This window comes from Notechis scutatus, chromosome 2, assembly GCF_049901735.1.
Source record: "Notechis scutatus isolate UNSWTSFEM ecotype Mainland chromosome 2, rNotScu1.2, whole genome shotgun sequence".
Classification (NCBI taxonomy): Eukaryota; Metazoa; Chordata; class Lepidosauria; order Squamata; family Elapidae; genus Notechis; species Notechis scutatus.
The window spans coordinates 124,999,165-125,019,513 of record NC_142010.1 but is presented as its reverse complement, the minus strand read 5'-3'; the positions used below and the strand labels follow the sequence as shown (position 1 = coordinate 125,019,513).

The window sequence follows — 20,349 nt, the reverse complement described above, 5'->3', positions numbered from 1 at the left end:
TCCCCATCCCATTAACCTGCTTTCCAGCTCTGTTCTCCTGTGCAGGGCAACAAAAGAAAACCCAGCCGATCAGCTGGGACTCGGGAGGCAGAGAATAGATGGGGGCAGGGCCAACCAGAGATGGTATTTGCCAGTTCTCCAAACTACTCAAAATTTCCGCTACCGTTTCTCCAGAGGTGGTATTCTGCTGAATACCACCTCTGATATACAGGCAACTTTCAGCATCAACAGATCCATTTCTCACAATCTGCCATGATTAGAACTCTTCTCACTGAAAGGAGCAGATCTGTGGGAAACTTTTCCGGTTGAACTACTTTGCTACTTTAAAATATAACATCAAGTACCAATTCATTTGATATTGACAGAAAAGCCATCAATCACTGTCACACTGGTCCACGCTTTTGTCTGACAAAAATATTCCCTTTGCAGGACTTCTAAATCAATAAGCAATTTTGAAACCTGTGATGTTTAGAGGTAGACCTTTTCTTTGGGTTTCTAATTCAAGGCTTTTGGGGGTAGCTGAGCATCACAGTAACCCCACTGGATAGCTTAGAGGGAAAACGCTTTAATAGGAGTCCAATTTTGAGAAGACAGAATAATAGATTTTTTTTTCTTATTTGAGTAATATTCTCATAAACTATCCTTTCCTGCTTGCTACACCTTCAAAAAAAAAAGATTCCTCAAACAACTGTTCTCCATATAAGAGGGAGGCCCAATATATTTACCAGCTTGTCTTTCTTTCAAACGATAATAACAAGGGACCAAAATCTCACTTGTTCTAACAGAGGAATCAAGCTGAAGTAATCAAGACTTGAAAACATGGTGTTCAGGAAAACTACAATAAACTGCTTAGATGGAATAGAATTTATGTCAACTGAACAGATAAGTACAGGAATTGGGCACAACTCAATTAATTCCTGACAGTATGGAACAATTTGTTACTCTAGCTCAATTTACTGATTTGTCTATTGCCTGATCCCTCTTGTACTACAAGCCTTCGCTTGGGGGAAATGCTTTTTCTCTAGTATCATTTTCAAATGTTTTTCCAGTATGGATCACAAATGTGTATTGAAAATATGCTTTGGAACTGAAGAGGAATTACCTGTTATAAGCAGATAACTGGCCAAACATTTATGACAAAGCTGTGATATATACCTAAGTGGACTGAGCATTTCTTAGAGCTCAAAATAAATTTCTAAAAATATTTCACAGTGTGGCACATGTATGAACTTCACAATTTTGATTCTGATGTTAGTGAAGTCATAATGATAGGATACGACTCTGTTGCATACTGTGTGGAAGGGAAGAAAATTCCAGCAGTAAAGCTATTTTACCTTATTTTGAAGCAAGAAAAAATACCTCTGCTGCTATAATCAAAATGGCTATTAAAAGTCTGCAGTCTAAACTGGCCTGAGTTACACTGAATGTCAGAGTCAAGATTCAACTATTTTATCTATTATAAATGGCAGACCTCTGATACTCCAATACTAGAGTTCTGCAGCTAGTATGGCTTTTGCTGAAAATTATAAGACTTGTTGATCAGATATGGACATCAAGGCGCTCAGATCAGGGAAGACTGCTGTGATGGAACTGTTTTGTTATTAATTTAAAAGAATAGCAACAAAAATGGTACAATGTGATTGCCATGGAATACAAGGGCATTGCCCCTCTTGCCCTCTTTGCCCCTAAATAAATATACAGAAAAGATAGCAAACGCATGTTATCAAGTTTCTGATCAAGTGGCAACAAAATGTACTTCCCATAGTGTGTCCAATGACCTCATCTTACCTCAGTTAGAAGAAAAGAAATGGCAGAAAAACCTAATGACCAGCCATATTTGTAAGTGAAGTATGTCTCCGAATCCTTGGTTCTATTGAGCATTTCATCATTGATGGTGGAGATGTACAATACGAGCCCCACCACCAGAGATAAACCTGGGAAGCAAAAGGTTTTGGTCAAAATATACAAGAAGAAAAAACAACCTACTGCAGAGAATCAAAGCAACCTTCAGCTTGCTTTAGGACAGTGGTTTCCAACCTTGGCAACTTTTAAGACTTGTGGACTTCAACTCCCAGAATTCTCCAGCCAACAAAGCTGGCTGAGGAATTCTGGGAATTGAAGTCCACAAGTCTTAAAGTTGCAAGGTTGGAAACCACTGCTTTAGGAGAAGCATAGGAAATGCATGACCTCTCCAACTGCTACAGGAGAAACCTCCTCATTCTGATTCCTACTAGAATAGTGCATCACCACCACAGCAATATCCAGGTGTGTGGAGTTCAAGTCCCAGAATTCTCATTGAGGACCATGCTGGCTGTGGAGCTCTGGGATTTGAACTAGAAATTGCCAAGATAGGCAAACGCTGTAGAATTATTGGAAATCACCTTCCAGGTGACCATCCTGGGACTGGGGGTTAAGAGAAGTGAAGTCCACATTTACGATGGACACAAAATTAGAGAAAGATGTTGTAGAACTCATCTCTACTCCTGGGGGTGAACAGGAATTATAGTCCAAGAATATTTAAAGTCCATAGATTTCCCAGTTTCTTTTAAGGGGTTATTTGCAAACGTGGATAGGGAAGAGGCATTATGCCAAAGTTGCATCTGTGGTTACTGAGAAATGAGGATTTAGTGCTGAATTAAGCAACAGATTTAAATTCTCAGATACTCTTTTTCTGATCTACTTGTAAATTGGGGACTGTAAAGTAAGAGCTTTTAAGATCTGCGGCCACAGTTGCTTGTTTAATACTCTGTTAGTGCTGTGAATAAAATATGAGTTTTCCCTCTCAGATGAAGACACGTTTCCAGAAATCTTTTTAGTTCAAGCCTCGTACATTAATTCCATTCACCATTATGTCATAGATCAAAGGAAGTTTGTTTAGAGCAGTGGTAGTCAACCTGGTTCCTACCACCCCCACTAGTGGGCGTTCCAGCTTTCATGGTGGGCGGTAGGGGTTTTGTCCCCTACTTTATAAATCACCATTACTGTGGAATCGGTGGGCGGTTAGAGAAAATGTTGCTACTAACAGAGATACAAAAGTGGGCAGTAGGAATAAAAAGGTTGACTACCCCTGGTCTAGAGCTACATGTAACCAAGATGGCAATTGTGAGCAAAGCACAGGTTTTTATTGCTGATTTTTGCTTCAAGATCTTCCTTTTATAATCTGCCCTGTAAGTACATAAATAAAATGTCTCTTTATATTATTCTTTATAATATTAAAATACATCTCCTTGATACTGTTGAGCTAAATAGTCTTCCATATTGTATTTTATTTTGCCTTATGAATTTAGATCTCTATTTCAAATATTTCAGTTGAAATATACTCAAAAGCAATTTCATCAGAAATATGTTATTATTGTTTTTTAAATAACAGCCATTGTAAGGACGTACAGGATGTCTCATTATATATTAGCTATTGCAAGAATAAGCCAAAACTGTGACAGAGTAGTTCTAAAGTGTCACGAAAACATCAAATTTAATGGAAATTTTAGCTGCCCAGTTTCTTTTATTTGGTTTGGGTTCTATTTATTTATGGGCATATTATATTTAGAAATTCTACTTGATGTCCATTGTTATGCATCCATGTAATAGACTTCGGCTCTTATGAAAAAGTTTCATTTACTGACTATGTGATTGATATATCACTCAAGAACAAAAATTATCTGATCTGTTTACATACAAAATTTAAACACTTTTAAAGGAGCAAACGTAAATAAATAGGGCATTTTTATCAGGTTGTTATCATGGAGTTTGTCTGACTCCCATCTTCTTGACAGTTAGAACAATTAATCAGTGGAACAACTTGCCTCCAGAAGTTATGAATGCTCCAACACTGGAAGCTTTTAAGAAGATGTTGGATGACCATTTGTCTGAAGTGGTGTAGGTGTTCCTGCCTAGGCAGGGGGTTGGACTAGAAGACGTCCAAGGTCCCTTCCAACTCTGTTATTCCAACTCTGTTATTCTATTCTATTCTATTCTATTCTATTCTATTCTATTCTATTCTATTCTATTCTATTCTATTCTATTCTTCTGTTTTGGGGGCATTCTTATAATTAACTATAATATCTGGTGATGAAAGGAATTGGTTGATTGATTCTGTTTCTTTTCCACTCTTCCTCCAAGTAACTCACGATGAGTATAATCCTTTCTGTCTCTGTTTTATTCTTAAAACTTTGTGTGGCACTGTAAGTAAGAAATAGCCTCTAGGCTCAAAATCATCTAATGCTAACTAAATATATATATATATATTACAGTCACTGACCAGAATTTTACAAGAAAACAATAAATTACAATAATGGAACAGTTTCTATTTCAAATAAAATAAGGTAACATTCAGTTGTGGCTAGATCAATTAACCAGGGTCTGCCTTTTACAAGTAACAAGTATTAGCCATATTCAAGGAAAGAAAAACTAGTAATTAAGCAATTGCACAACTATGGCATCCTGTTTCAGTGAAGAGAGGCACACTATCACGTCACAGTACAAGGAAAAACTAAATTCCACACATGCTAATATTCCCAAATTGTTGCCTATTCTTTCTCACTTCTCAGACACCTGCTCCAGGAGATTGAATTCAAATATACCTTTAAACCAAGGGTTTTTTTTTGAGGGGGGGGGGGAATAGAGCTGCCATCTTAAAACTCACCAGACAAAATAAAGAAGATTCCAGACACGAAGGCCAAGATGGTTCTATGTGGCCGGATATGCCCAATGTTGCTCAAGATGAATCCAATAAACATGAAAAAGAGACTCACCAGGGGGAATGGGGTGGCAGAACGAATCATTTCTATAAAAATCATAAGTGAGGAAGAGTCATTGAGGGTCAAAATAAGATCACAAGTAGAAGGGATATTTTCCAGGGTTTTTCTCTGGGCTCTCTTTCTATGCAGTTTGTAGCAATCCTTAAATTTCAGGATCATCCCAAAATATGTAAATATATCCTTATCTGACATTTTGGAAACAAGTGTAATGAGTGAGGCAAATGTCATGGGAAGGGATTCTATACATCACTACAAAAATATACAGACACATGCCTACACAACACCCGTTTGTAGAAAAGATGCTTTCTGCTTTCCATGAATTTTGCATTATTATTTTTTTCCAAATCTGTTTCCTTGGTTTGTGTTTCTTTTAATGTTCAGTCCACTCGAAAAACTAAGGAAAAACTCAAGTCCCTATATGATTACCTTGTGGAGGTAATGTACATGTAACCTTCTGAATTACGGAATCACTTGGTGGACAATGTGCATCAGTAGAAAACTGATGTCCTCCACTAGAAGACCTGTCAATCCAGCGGGAGGGATTGAAAGTGGTAAAAGCATCAGGGTTAGAGCCATACTGTCCTACCTCTTAAATAAAGAGACCTTAGGGCCATAATGCTTGGGGTAATTCCATACTGAATGGGGCAAATGAAGCCTTCATGGATTACTGTATATCTCCTTATATTAAGTGTCAATGGCAGCTTTATTGACCTTTCCATCCATGAGGGTGGGCCCTTCTTCTCACAGGACATTTTGGTTCCGTTCATAGGCCTCCTTCTAAATTTTCTCAACCTTAATTTGTGATAGGGAGATTTCCTTTTGCTTTTATTCTTCTTTTGTGGGGTGGGGAAGGATTTGAAAGGAAAAGCTATCAGTATCACTTTCATCTGAGCTCTGGGTTGTCTATGGTATCATTTTTGTCAAGGCAATCTCATTTCCTCTGAATGTTTTGGATATCAACTCCTTCAGGGGTCATGGATGGTGGGGTTTGCAGTCCAAAACATCTACAAGTCATGAGGTTGCCTATTGCATGATAAGTTGACTAGGATAACATTGTATGTTCTGTCCATATTATCCATTGCCTGGATTCCCTTTCCATACTACAGTATTTCTGGTGATCAGTACCACCATCCTTGATAAATGGTGGCATTGTTGTCATGGTCACTAGGAGAATGTCTGGCAGCATTGCTCTTACTGCATTAGCTCTTATTTGAAATAGCAATCTATTGGTTTGCTGCTTGAACAATTATCAGATCACAGCAACGGTACATGGAAATCAACAGTGGCCCAGTGGAATGAGATAGCAAGAACAGCAGTGAAGCCCTCTCAAGCACTTAGATACAATAGAGCTACCTTCAAAGCAAACAATCAGAAATCAATTGAAAATGAAGCAACATTCTGGGCTCCCCCCCCCCCCCAACTGCTGATGCAGTTGTTTGTTTAAGTAGTGCTGCAAAGATCTGGATAAGGACTAGATGACACCAAAATGTGTTTTCTTCGTCAATTCGCCATCTAGTAGTTATGTGTATTTTTGCAACCAGGTTAAGATTCTTATGTCTTCTTTACATAAAGACACAAAAAGGTAAATCTTCCCTGACTCAGAAAATAGGAAACACCTACTTAAAACATTGATAGTTGATTCAGAGGTCAGCTGGACATTCATGGGCATCACGTACTCTATTGTGAAACACCTCCCGTGTTCTTCACCTGAAAGAGGAGAAATCTTAGAGAAATGAATTGCTTTCTTTCACATCCAAAAATGTTATTCAAAAACAATAACCTTAAAGGCTTTAAATCAATTGTTCTCTTCCCCAATACTAATCAATGAGTTCCTAAATTTCCAAAGATTTCAGGCTAGTCCATGTGAACAATTGTAAAAATGGCATGAGAAAGAAGCAAATATAGAGATTCTAGATCAGGGCTGTCAAACTCCCAGCCCGCGAGCCGGATGCATCATGCGCCGGCCATGCCCACGCTCAGTTTAGTGAAGGGGGAAAAAGTCCTGATAGTTAGATGATGATGCCGTGACAGTGTGAGTTTGACACCCCTGTTCTAGAATAGAATAGAATGGAATGGAATGGAATGGAATAGAATAGAATAGAATAGAATAGAATAGAATAGAATAGAATAGAATAGAATAGAATAGAATAGAATAGAATAGAATAGAATAGAATAGAATAGAATAGAATAGAATAGAATAGAATTCTTTATCGTCCAAGTTTGATTAGATACACAAGGAATTTGTCTTTGGTGCATATGCTCTCATAGAACATGGATTCACTGCTTTGTAAGGGATTGTGGGATAGGGATTCTCCTAGAGCTAAAAGAATAAAAAGAATGAAAACTACAGAGTTAATGAATGATTGAGAGAACTGGGTATGTCTGGTTTATGAAGAGGACTATGGGAGATAGGATAGTGGTCTTCCAATATTTGAGGGGCTGTCATGGAGAAGAGAAAATGGACCTCAAAGCCCTTTGTTCTCCTTGTAGGACAAGAAGCAACTGAAAGAAACTTATCAGAGAGTGATCCAACCTAGAACTGAGGAAGAATTTCCGGACTGGGAGAACAATTAACCAATGGAACGGCCTGCCTTCAGAAGTTGTGGGTGCTCCATCACTGGAGGTTTCCAGAAGAAACTGGGCAGCCATTTGTCCAGAATGTCTGCTCAACTAGGGGTTTGGACTAGGAGGCCTCCAAGATCCCTTCCAACCCTATTATTCTCTGCTCTTTGTTTTAAGCACAGGAGGCCTTTAATTGTTTCTCTGTCCCATCAAAGTCCTAAACCATATTATTTCTCTCCACACTTGCAAACAGATCTATATGTAAGTTTGCTCTGAAGAAAAGTCCTACAGTGGTCTCAACCGGAGCTTTTCTTAGAGTGCCAAATGCAGGCATGAGCCTCCTGTCCACATCAGAACTCCAGAGGAAGCAACATAATTAAACTCTCTCCTCTCCATAAGAGTTCTAAATCAAATAGCCCCCCTAAATCTCCTCCTTACTTTTAAAAAGCAACTCACACATCCACGCAAGTGCTAACTGCACATATTGCATCTCCAAAAATCTGCCACTTAAACAGGGCTTCTAATGAGCAAAAGATGATGATTCGTGTATACTTAGACATTTTTCTGATTCAGGTGAATTCTGGGGCTGTGACATTTATTATTGTTTCATCTTTCTAATCACAGCTAATAAATGCAAGGCAGGGCATCACTTTCTTCTTCTTTTTGGATTTCTGGCTCAACTATGGACAATTAGCTCTTGAAAGGATCCTGAATGCCATTCACCTCACTGGGCAAATCATTGAGTCTGGACTGTGGTATTCCTACCATTCATTATAGGACTGGCACCCTAAAGAGAGCAAAGGTCGAGACTAGAGATCAGTGGTGGGATTCCAATCTTTTTACTTCCGGTTCTGTGGGCGTGGCTTGGTGGGCATGGCAGGGGAAGGATACTGTAAAATCTCCAGTCAGAGGTGGTATTTGCTGGTTCTCCGAACTACTCAAAATTTCCACTACCGGTTCTCCAGAACCTGCTGAATACCACCTCTGCTAGAGATGATTGAGAACTTACTACACGGGAATCTGGTCCTGGTCCTGATCCTCTTATTAGTTGTTCCCTCCTCTTTCTCCTAACTACAGATACTCCTCAACTTACAATCATTCATTTAGTGACGGTTCAAAATTACAACAGCACTGAAAATGACTTATTGACCATTTTTCACATGTGGTAACTGTTGCAGCATCTCCCTAATCACGTGATCAAAATTCAGACACTTGGTAACTGACATGTATTTATGATTACAGTCATGTGACCTTTTGTGACCTTTGGGGTCATGTGATCACCTTTTGCGACTTTCTGATGAGCAGTCTTTGAGGAAGCCAGATTTGTTTAAAAACCATTACTAACTGAACTGCAGTGATTCACTTAACAGTGGTAAGAAAGATCGTAATATGGGGCAAAACTCACTTAATAACTGTCTTGCTTAGCAACATAAATTTGGGGCTCAACTGTAGTCACAGATTACCTATAGACCTTTCTGGATGGATTTTTCTAACAGGTAGATTTGTATTCATATATTGCAGGGGTGTCAAACTCAACGCCTGGGGGCTGGATGCGGCCTGCAGGGTGCTTAGATCTGGCCCAAGGGACCGCCCTGGAAACAGCGAAGGAACAGCCCACAGTGCCTCTGCCAGCGAAAATGGAGCTCAGCTGTGGCAGAGGGTTGCAGGAGGCCGTCTAGCCAAAATCGAAGCTTGGGAACCCGTTTTCGCTCACAGAGCACTCGGGCCACCACAGGTGTCCCCAACACGAGTGACGTTGAGTTGGCCACACCCACCCTGGCCTCCTGAGGTCAGACACAACCCTGATGCAGCCGTCGATGAAATCGAGTTTGCCATGCCTGATATAATGATTCTGTCTGCATCTATGCGCAACCTACATTGCATGTCAGATATAATTCATTCCAAACCATTTAATGGAGAATTCCCTGTCTTTAAAATAAGCTAGCCATTTAAAATAACTAGCCATTTAAAATAAGCTAGCCATGTTAATGTGGACATGCATTAAAAAAAGAGAACTATTTCATAACCATTCATATAAATTAAATCATAGGGGAACATTTCCTAATCCTTTCAATACTTTTAAGGCATGAAGAATAGAAGCATGAGGAAAGCCAGATTTACTTTTGCCCAAAGCACCGTACCTGCCAAAAAGCAAACCCTCCAGAGGCCAGAATGCAGAGACATCTTGATTTCGGTACTTTGGTTTTGGGGCAGGATGATCCCTTCCTCCAGATACAGCCAGTAGTCGGTGCTCACTGCAATCCCCAGAAATCCCAGTCCGCTCACAGCAAAGACACTGCTGAGCAGAGTCAGCGCCTTCCTTCCACAGGTGCTCATTCCCCAAAGCATCGGGGTACAATGGGGCACCAGAGAATTCCTGCATGGACAAAGACATCTGTCATCACTAACTGCAAACTCTTCACCTCCGTGGAGCAAAACTGCATCTACTCACCTTCTCTCTTGTAGTCATTTTTTAGCAGATATGTCATACTCCTAATAAGATAAGGCTACAATCACAAAATGTCAGCCACACTGTAACTCCCCCCCCTCCACCCCATACCTCTTAGTTGTCATCTAGTGATATTCTGAATCTTATTAGCCCAGACGAAGCTGGCACATAAGATACTGAAAATCTAAGTTGTAAAGAGGAAACCTTCCTTCAACATGTCATAGAGCAGTTTTACTTAATTATTATGCAGTTTCTACAATCCAGTGTAGGCCACAAAGAGTCTGAAGTGTTGCCCATCAATAAACCTTCCAGTCGATTGCTCCAGGATACAAATGCAATTAAATACATAAATAAACATTAAAATAAGGGTAGACATAGTAAAGAACTCATACAAAATTAAAAAATCCCAAGCCAGGTCTCAAGGTTTTTAAAGCCACATATCTTTATCTGAATGAGATATCCCAGAGGTAGGAGTATAACCTGGGACTGACAAAGAATTGCAGAATGTGACAGATCACCAGTAAATGTGGAAACTTGCTGTCAAACTGATCGTTACCTGGAATATCCCCTTTTTCTCTCCATTGTAATATTTCCTGTTGGCTCATTCAGTTATATCTAGTCTGCTGCTGGCAACCCACTTGGAACTGGATGCTAGCAGCAGCCATGCATCAAAAACAACAGGCTGACATTGAGAGGGATTTTTCCCCACTGTGCCATTAAATTAACAGCAGGCCAGTTAAGCTGGACGTGACATGACTAGAAACTTTGAAAAACATGTGGGAATAGAACAATGGTCTAATATAAGCTCTGGCTACTACTGCTGGGAGAAAGTTGGGTGCCTTGTAAGCTGATGAATGTCCCATCTGAATTTGGGGCTTGTCCCACCAACCTAGGCATTGTGTTGAGGTTCTTCAACAGACTTCAATCAGTATGGAAAGATTTCCCTAAAAAAACAAAGGGTATTTGAAGATCCCCAGTCTAGATGAGGGTGGACAACTTTTTTTTCCAGGTAAGGGCTGTTCTGTGTCATGATGGAGGCCACACTGAAGGTGATGAGGCCAGGTCTAAGAAGTGAACGAAGTCAACAAAAATGGGGTGGATCTAGATAATAATCCCCTGAGCCCCAAATAATTTGAAATAGATAGCTTCTAAGGTGTTACATTATATGTAAACGTTTAGAACAGGGGTGACAAACTCATGTCATCACGGCAGCCTCACATGACATATCACAACTTTTTTCCCTTCATTAAACTGGGCATGGGTGTAGCCAGCGAGTGACACATCTGGCCTGCAGGCCACAAGTTTGACAGCCCTGGTTTAGGAAAAGTACAACAGAATCTCACTAAAATACATGGGGGGGGGGGGAATTCTGCCAATTTCATCAGCAAACCTACAATGGTCCAAAACCCACAAACTGTAGAGGAGGGAGAGTTTCAAGAACAACCCAGTCCTGATCAGAATAAAGTATAATTTCAGTTGTAAATTAAACTTTGCAATAGCAGATAGGGCAATAATTAACTCAAACTAGGTCATTTTTATATAAGGGGAAAACCCTTGAGAAGGCAGTTGTGGAATGTAAACAAAGGAAAATGTAATATTACTGAAAATCAGAAGGAAATAAATTGAAACATCAAATTACAAAAAAAAACACAGAGGCAATGAAGATTTCTTGACACTTTGCAAATGTCTAAGAGCTCTTTCACAAGTCAAAATTTATTCTATATGCACAGATGACAAAGTAGGTCAAAAACTTTATTTTAACACTCATTCACAACTCAAAGCTGACACCTGAAGCACCGAAGTGTCGATACAGTTATTAGAAACACAATCTCCTTCAGAATGAATGGATGTATCAAACAACTATAACATTGACTTGATGCCACCACAGGCCATAATAATAGTTCATGATCTCTTTGGAATTCAATCCGAAAGCTATGTCACTTAGTGCCAGTAGATCCATAGGGAAATGTTATTTGATTAGTCCAGTAGCTACAGAGATTCCATAGTATGACTGGACAGCAAAAAAGGAATCGGATCAATTCTAGGCCTTCTTTAGCTACTGCTTCATTTCTAGCTTTCAAAAGGATGATACTCTGATAAGCTGTTACAACAGCTATAGAAGGCAAAGAACCATCTGCCAACTAAAAAAATAATATGGGGTCATGCCTTTTTTTAAAAAAATAAAGTTTTATTGAGTTTTAACAAAACAAATAAAACATCTTATTTGAGTACAGCATCGTTCCGGGTTATCACATTTCCATACAGACACAATTTCATATGCATATTCATCTTATGTATTCAACTTCATATCTTATTACTCTTTTTCCAACTTCTCACTATTTCTCCCTTTACTTCTCTTAATTTTCTTTTATGGTTATCTCATTTTCTTCTTATTCAATTGTATTTCTTTTACCTAAATTTCTATATCTTTTTATTCATTGTACTTATACTTTCGTCTGTCTTGTTTACAATTTCATATGTTCTCTTCCAACATTGTTAAGAAACAAAATTCCCCCTACGATTGCCAATCGAAATGCAACACCTTTAAATCTTATTGTTATTATCATATGAAATCTCATTAAACATTGAATTTGTGCATTCTAAAATTATAACATTCAAATTTCTAATATCTATTTTATATCATGTAGATCTCATCATTCAGACTCTGCTTGGTACTTCCCCTTGAAAATGTAAAAAGAAAAATTCTAAAAACATAGCAAATAAAATATATACATATATAAACATTAGTAAACAAAAGTTATTCAAAATCATTCTAGTACTGGTATGAACCTTGTAAATCTTTCATGTTTCTTTTCAATATCTATCAATCTTTGAGAACAATTGAAATGTTTCCCTCCCTTCTTCATTATTACTTAACTGTTAATAAGCATACCATTGGATAGTCATACAGTTTTATCTTATAAATTATTTACTATTAATAAGCAAAATAATTATTCAAATTCATTCTAATAACTGGTATAAATTTCCTTATTAATCTGTCACATTTCTTTTCAATATTTTATCAATCTTTAGAAACAATTGCAATGTTTCCCTCTCTTCTTTATTATTGCATTAATTATAAATAAACATACCATTACATAACAATAGTTTTATCTCATAGATTATTTACTTATTTCATTTCTAACTCATTACAGTATTCTACTGTCACAACACTATCTTTTGTACCTTTGCAGAATCCTCACTTTTAACTTAATTTAACCATTGTCTCTGTGTTTTCTAGCTGAGCAAATACCTTTAATCCTAGTACGTTTCCCCCTTTTCTTTATTTCCTCTTTTTGTCCCTCATAACTTCTTTCCCTTTCTATCTTTCCCCCCTTTTTCTCATCCCCTTTTTTTATACCCTTCTCTCTCTAATTTTCCCTTCTGTAGTTTTCTTTTCTGCTTCTCCTTGCTGTTGTACTTCTTTTTCAGACTATTTTTCTTTTTGGCTGTTCCCTTTGATCTCAAACTTTTAACTCCTTCCCCTCTTTCCCCCCTTATTACCACACTTTGCATTATTTGATCATTGAAAATGGCTTCTTCTTTGTCCCGCCCTTCTTCTTGCTCTTGAAGCTTTTCCTTTTGCTTTTCATAGTTCAGGATCTCCATTTCAAAAAATTCAAACATGAAGCCAAAGGATCTTCCTCCCCTTTCTACATCTTCTTTCTGTTTTTTAAGACTCATCTTCAATTCCTCCAGGAGTGATGGCCTTTTAAACACTTTTGAACAACCACCCAACTGACTTTAAGTAAAAACAGAAAAAGAAAGAAAAAACCAATGGCAAAAACTTTTTTTTAAATCACCAAATGATCCCAGACTGTTCCTTCTTGTTTCTTTCCTTTACTTTTCCTTTCCGTGGGTTACTGTATCTTTTAATAAGATTTCAGTGACAATGTATCCTCAGGAGTCTTTTCAAAGTTTCACTGTTAATCCTCTTTATTTTTCCAGGTGGCACTCCATTTTTCCATTATTCCAAGTCCCACCCTTTTGCCTCCACTCTTCTCCTTTTTAGGGCTTTAAAATGATCAAGAAATTTTTTTTTATTCTCCTTTTGACACTTAGATTTCAGCTTAAGGTTGCCTATTAGTGTCAAAATAGATTAATATAAATTTCTTTCCATACCATTTGTAATTGTCAATATAAAGGTTAAAAAAGGGTTTTTAACCTCCTTTTCTCTCTCCTTCGCCGCTTAAAGATCTTCTTTCAGAAGTATTCCTCTAGGTACTTTTAGATTCAGGGTACCTTGCTTAGATGTTCTCTGTTGTTTAGCCTGGTCTGTCCTGCTTTCCTCTTTGTCTTCCTCCTGCACAAGTCAGGTTCTTCTTTGAGGTGGCCATTTCTGACCACTGCTGCAACCGCCTTCGGGGAAAGGAGTTTAGACCAGCCAAGGAGGAGAGATGCGGCTCCCCTCCACTCGGCTAGCAATCTCCCCCCTCTTCACCACCTCTGCAGGGTGGCTTCAGCCCCGAATCCAAAGGATCGGGCGCTCCAGCGGCGAGCACAGATCGAAACCGCACATGATCGCGAATTTCGGTCTGTCGCTGAAGAGACCCAAATCGGAAGTCGATATGGGGTCATTCCTAACTAGAGACATGTGGTATATTTTGAGAAGACAGAGGAGGTATAACTGAAGGCTGCCACACATTTTTATGCATGAAGCTGATAAATTATGATGGCACCAAATCAATTCTCATCTCCTAGGGGTTGGAGTTTTAAGAGTCCTCAGCTTCCAAAATGCCCACACAAATCATAGCAGTGTCTTTTCTCCAACAAGATGTGTTTCTTTAATATATTAATATGTTACTTGGTAGGACTGCCCCATCCTTAAGTAGCATACTAGATCAGAAGGCTATGGACCATGAGCACCATTGACGGCCATGCTACTTTCTGACCTCTCAGCACTCATTGGAGAGTCTTAAACACGTTTACTCAACACCCCAGTGTTCCAGTCTATATAAAGCTGACCCTGATCAAAAGGAAAGTCTCACCATCAGTGCTTGCAAATAAGCCAATTGTAAGTGTACCTGCTGACTGGCTGGTGCTGTGCTATTAATTGTAAGCAGAAGATGCTTAGAATCCCACACCAACCTCTCGTTCTCCTATTGCCACAGCAGCAAAATTCAGTAGGATTTGTTCTTGAGTGCATTTATCAAATACAATTTCAAAGCCAATGTGTTGAGAATCCTTGTTTAACATTATTGGATCCATTTACAGTGAGAACATGGGTTTTCTTAATTAAACCACTAATTCCTATGCATGCTGGCAGGCAAGGCCGTTTTTAACACACTTCAAGAGATCAATCAAATATGACGGCCATGTTGAGGTAATCTTGAAAGGATCCAGTACATCAGAAATGAAACCCCTTCAGCATCCCTCATGATTTAGTCGTGACTCTTCTGAAGTAAACTGGAGGGAAACCAAAGAATACTTTATCCAGAGGACAGAGCCATCAGTTGGTCAAACACCAATAAATTAGATTTCAATGATTTGTGGATTTTACTCTCAGCAACTGCCATTAAATTCAGTTCTGAGTCCTGGCACACTGAGGACATGATATACACGTACTGTACAATGTGCTAAATAAAGCACAGAAAATCTTGCCTAATGCCAAGACTGTTCAGTTCAAACTCCACTGCAACACAAAAGATGTGTTTGTTATTTTTGCACAGGGGGCATTTTCAGATGGAGTGGATTTCCAGTTTCCTTTTTTAAAATGTTCCTTTTTAACCTTAGAGCTGTCTTTGGGGGTGGGGTTAGAATCAAACAACTGACATTTTCAAAATCTTATTAGGTTTACATTAGCTGAGTGGGCACAAAAGATAATTCCCGAGTGATCGTATTTTCTTTCTATCAAGACAAAAGCTGAGGAATGAGAGAACTTTGAGTCCAAAATATTTTTATTTACTATTGGATATACATCTTCCCATTATTGCCTAAATAACAGTGGGAGATGGGCTTAAATCCCTGCTAGAACATCACCAAAATAAGATTTCTTCCTTTGGCTATGGATCTCTATTGGCTTCCTTCAAAATGGTATGCCAAAATAAATGGACGTCTTTCCAGAAGTAAAAGGTTGGCATCAAAACAAGTTACAAAACAGAACAGTAAGCTCTCTAATATATATTTAATATATTTTTTATTATTTACATATAGGTATATCGAACACTGTGTGACCATCCTGTGTTTTACAGGTGGCATTTCCTCTGGCAAGATTGGCTAAAATGTTTAGTAACACATCCTTGAAAAGTTGGAAATGTAAATAATCACCAGGTACATACACATGTGGTGGACTTGTAAAAAAAGCAAGGAAATTTTAGAATGAATATGTTGGTCAAAAATAATTGTACAAGACTAGCAATGTATAAGTAGTATATATGTTATTTGTCTTTCACTTTGGTGCGTACCTTGGAGGAAATGCCAGGCTAGTGAAACTTACTACACGAGCCCATTAAAAAGAGAAGACATCCCACCAAGGACATTAATTCATCTGCATAGTTTTCTTGGAAGTCTTGCTGTTGTCTTGTTCCCTATCTTGCCCACAATCTTGGAGTTTGCTATGGTTTCCCATCCTAGTACTGGCTAGCTTTTCTTAACTTCCAAGTTAAGAAAAGAATAAGAAATGCAATAAACAATAAGAAATGCTCTCTCGGCATTCAGGGAAATCACCTCTACTACAACGGGAAAATATCAAGCTGGGAGGACTCGTCTTTTTGTTAAGTAATGGGCTACTTTGTCCTGATCCTGACAACTGGCTGAATCTGTGAAGTTGTATTCTAAAAACACCTTTTGAAAGAAAGCAAGTTTTAATGTCTGGATAACAGCTAGACAGATGACAATGACCTGTTGGAGGGCTTTTTTATGGGGCAGTCCTTGATGGAAAAGTTGCAGCTGGCCCAAAATACGGTGAGTGGTGCCTAAAATCACACATTGTCCCCCTGATGGAACAGTTGGTACTTGCTTTTCAGATCAAATTCAAGATGTTCCCTGTGATTCTTGAAATGTTATACAAGTATCACCCCCAAGCTCCCATGAATGCCCACTTTAGTTCAGCCAAGGATGTATTTGGGCTCAAGGACCAGTGCTTTCTCCATTGAGGGTGTGACAAATTATCAGTGGAATTGAAGCAAGCCCCCTTCTTGCAGTCTTTGTATTTTTAGCTATATCTTTTTATTAATAATTGATTTTACCAGGGTTTTTTTAAAGAGGAGGAGGTTGCATTGCTGCAAGCGACCCAGAGATGTAAAAAGTCAGCTGGCCACATAAAACTTGGAATAAACCAATAGCTAATTTTTTGCTGTGAAACCTCCTCATTTTAGTTGACTGTCATGTCAACTGGCATCAACCTCACTCTTTGCAGGCTCCTTCTTAAAAGTTCCATGCTATTCTCACCTCTGCCCAGCTGCCCCTATGTAATATTGATGTCCATGGCTTATGTCAACTGGCATCAACCTCACTCTTTGCAGGCTCCTTCTTAAAAGTTCCATACTATTCTCACCTCTGCCCAGCTGCCCCTATGTAATATTGATGTCCATGGCTTATGTCAACTGGCACTGTCTCTGATGTTGCTCTGTAGATGGTGCCGGCCATAAGCAGAGGACATCAATATTACATAGGGGCAGCTGGGTAAAAGCAGGCAAGGGAGGAGGGCGCTGAGAAATTGCACAGAAGAGCTTCAGGAAGGAGGATTTGCAAATAAAAAGGAAATCATTGTCGTCAGGGCAATCTTTGTCAAAAGGAATGTTGTGTCCCCTGCAGGTGAAATTGGATTAATTAAACTGCTTGTATACCTAGAATCCTGATCAATTTCAGTTGGAACAAGTTTTCCAATGCTTTGCAAATGAACTCCAGATGGACTGAATAGATGGGGTGGGGGAATCAAGTTATCCTTTGCAGTCTTTCAGCTACTAGTGATGGAACATGTCCACTGGCCTTATTTGCTATTCTATTCCATACAGCCGGGACACTTTTTTTCCCTTCGAAGTCTAAATATTTTCAGTTTGAAGACCCAGCAATTCCCCCATCATCAGCTTGAAACAGAAGCCTGTAGGTTGCAATCCCATAAAAACCCCTCTGGGAGGAAATCCTGTTTAAATCAAGGTGACAGCCATCTTGAGGCTTTCCCAGTAAGGGAGTATTCCAGATGGGGAGAAATTTAAAGGCTAAGAACAAATAGCTAGGATTAAGGGAAAGAAAGAATTGAAGGAATGCAAATTATCTGACAAGGACTTTTTGAAATTAGCTCTCATCTCAAAGCCAGATAATTGGTAGATAAAACAATTATTGTCTATAATGTCTTACATTGCTTTCTGTAATTTTCCTGCATTTTTTTCTCTTTTGCTATGCAACAATTTCTTCCCTTTCAGTGCTTTTGGATCCATTTTCCTCATGTTATCTGTAGCCGAATTTGTTCTCATTTATTTTTTAGCATTTACTGCCCATTCTATTGTTAAATATTTCCTTGCACATCAGAAGTGATCCACTATGTTTGCTGCTACTGCAAAAATCAGTCCATATTAATTCAATGGGACTTCCAGCATGGTAAGAGTACAGTAATGCCTTTTGTTTTCATTCTTTAAAATTCAATGATAGTCAAGATACCAATATTTTTTTTAAAAAAATCCCAACTGTAAGTCTATTTTGGGTGAAGTTATATTTTCTTTCCTGTTTTTTTATTGTACACCATGCTAAACATTTTTCTCTCTATTCTCTCTTCAAGAATAAGGACTGAAATCTAAATAACAATCCTTGGAATAAAACATCTTTACTGGGAATGTTAAAATGGCTCTGGTACTTAGTCCATCTCTTTTCAGAGGCATCCACAGGGCAGCCAAGAGAGAAAAGCAGTACCACACTCTTGAGACACAAGATTCACCCTTTTTGTACGTGCACGGGGATGTCCACGCATATACAAAATGGGCACAGCTCGGAGTACACTGGCACAGTGTGACTTTCATCATTTTGATTGAAAACCTCAAATTTGGCAAAAATCTTTTTTTTTTCAAACTTCCATGCAAATTTAAGGTAAAATAGCTGCTGTGATTGCCGGAGTCACAAATTAATTTCCAACTGAAATGAAGTGGGAAGGAAGCTGCCTAGTACCTCAAAAAAGTCATTTGGTCCTGGAATGGACAATCAAATCTCCCCCAGGATTGTTCCAAGGTTGCCTGGGCCTTTGCATCTCAAACATGAGATGCCAAAGATAGGCAGGGTACTCTCAATGCTTCTATCCATACCTCTTGTAATATTTCTAGCACCAGCCTTATTGTTGTGATTTGACAGTCAAAACTGAGAAAAAACTCTTTTTTTACCAGTTTCCCAATGGATTCCTATACTGTTCATCCTATTATTTTCATCCTAACAACAATTCTACAACAGCTTAATTTCAGTCTTACTTTATGCAGAGGAGGAAGAGGCCAGGACCAACAAAGTCAACTGAAACTAATTAAGAGGCATCTAAATGTGAAGGGCAACAGCAGTGTTATTTTCTATGGTTTAAAACATGCAATGAATACCCAGCAGAGGGGAAAAAACAGTGATTTGAAGAGTTGCCAGTATAAATATGTAAATTAAGATTTAACTTTAACCCAGGTGAAATTCAATTTTATTCTTGCCTTACCTATTTTCTGGAATAAGTTCTCAGCCATGCCAGCCATGGGACATATTTAATATATGCCCCGTATTCCTTCTCTGTAAAGTATTTTGATGAAGTTTGTCAGGAAGCCAATGAAGCTTAAAAACACCACCTCCCTATTGGTATAAAAGGACTCATCCTGAGATGTGTCAGATTATTGTTTGATCTAAGATGATTTTCTACTCCAGTTGGCAGCAAAACCCATTCAGCCTTTTCAGCATCTACCTGGAGTGCCTGGGATTTAGATGTTTTGCAAGCAAATATTGCATTTCCTCTCTAAATTGTGGCTTTCAAATGTGTGACTCTTCAGTTTTACAGATAAGCAAGACCTCTGGCACATCACTGCCTCAGATGAAGAGGGTTGTCTTTAGATGATAATTGAATATCTTCTTAGCTGGAATGGAGTGAAAACCTATTCACTCCTGTTCAATTCATAAAAGATTACTGATTTAACTTCTTTCTATCTTAAACAGATAGAACAAATGATTCAAAGATAGCTTCTCTATCTTCTGGAATCAATATACTATTAATTATATTATGAGGCATGATCATCTACTGAAACCAAAGTTCCCTGTTTGTTAAATGAACATTTTGTCAAGATAGATCCAGAGCTGATACTGAAACAGCCAAATCATCTTGCAAAATAAATATTACAATGCTCGTAATCTTCAACTGAGACCATAAAAAGAATATTGTTCATAGCATGCTTCCACAAGGGAGGGAGGGAGCTTCAATAAAAAGCTCCCCCTCCCTCCCTCTCATCTCCCACCTTTTACAAATAACCTAAGGCAACAAACAAATTCATTACACTTCCCTCATTCTATTTTCCCCGACAACAACCCTATGAGGTGGGTTAGGCTGAGAGAAAGAGCTTTCATGCTCAAAGTTGGACTAGAACTCACAATCTCTCTTAAAATATCAGACCAAATTGGTCTCACTTTGAACCATGA

General features: G+C 38.6%; 1 protein-coding gene and 1 long non-coding RNA gene across 4 annotated transcripts in view; one reads left to right on the top strand and one right to left on the bottom strand.

Annotated features, from left to right (window-relative positions):
* The window catches only part of LOC148132228 (uncharacterized), a 52,177-nt gene extending 42,655 nt beyond the window's left edge, over positions 1-9,522 (top strand). For all 3 annotated transcript variants that reach the window (XR_015747742.1, XR_015747740.1, XR_015747741.1), the window contains exons 2-3: positions 7,248-7,580; positions 8,841-9,522. This is a non-coding gene — a long non-coding RNA (uncharacterized LOC148132228). The remainder of the gene's footprint in view (positions 1-7,247; positions 7,581-8,840) is intronic.
* The window catches only part of CACNG5 (calcium voltage-gated channel auxiliary subunit gamma 5), a 37,857-nt gene that overhangs the window by 2,949 nt on the left and 14,559 nt on the right, over positions 1-20,349 (bottom strand). Inside the window, exons 2-5 of the mRNA XM_026678708.2 lie at positions 9,461-9,696; positions 6,378-6,464; positions 4,643-4,783; positions 1,789-1,934 (exon numbers count right to left, since the gene is read on the bottom strand). Of these exons, the coding sequence (XP_026534493.1) occupies positions 1,789-1,934; positions 4,643-4,783; positions 6,378-6,464; positions 9,461-9,668 (582 nt within the window). The 5' untranslated portion in view covers positions 9,669-9,696. The remainder of the gene's footprint in view (positions 1-1,788; positions 1,935-4,642; positions 4,784-6,377; positions 6,465-9,460; positions 9,697-20,349) is intronic.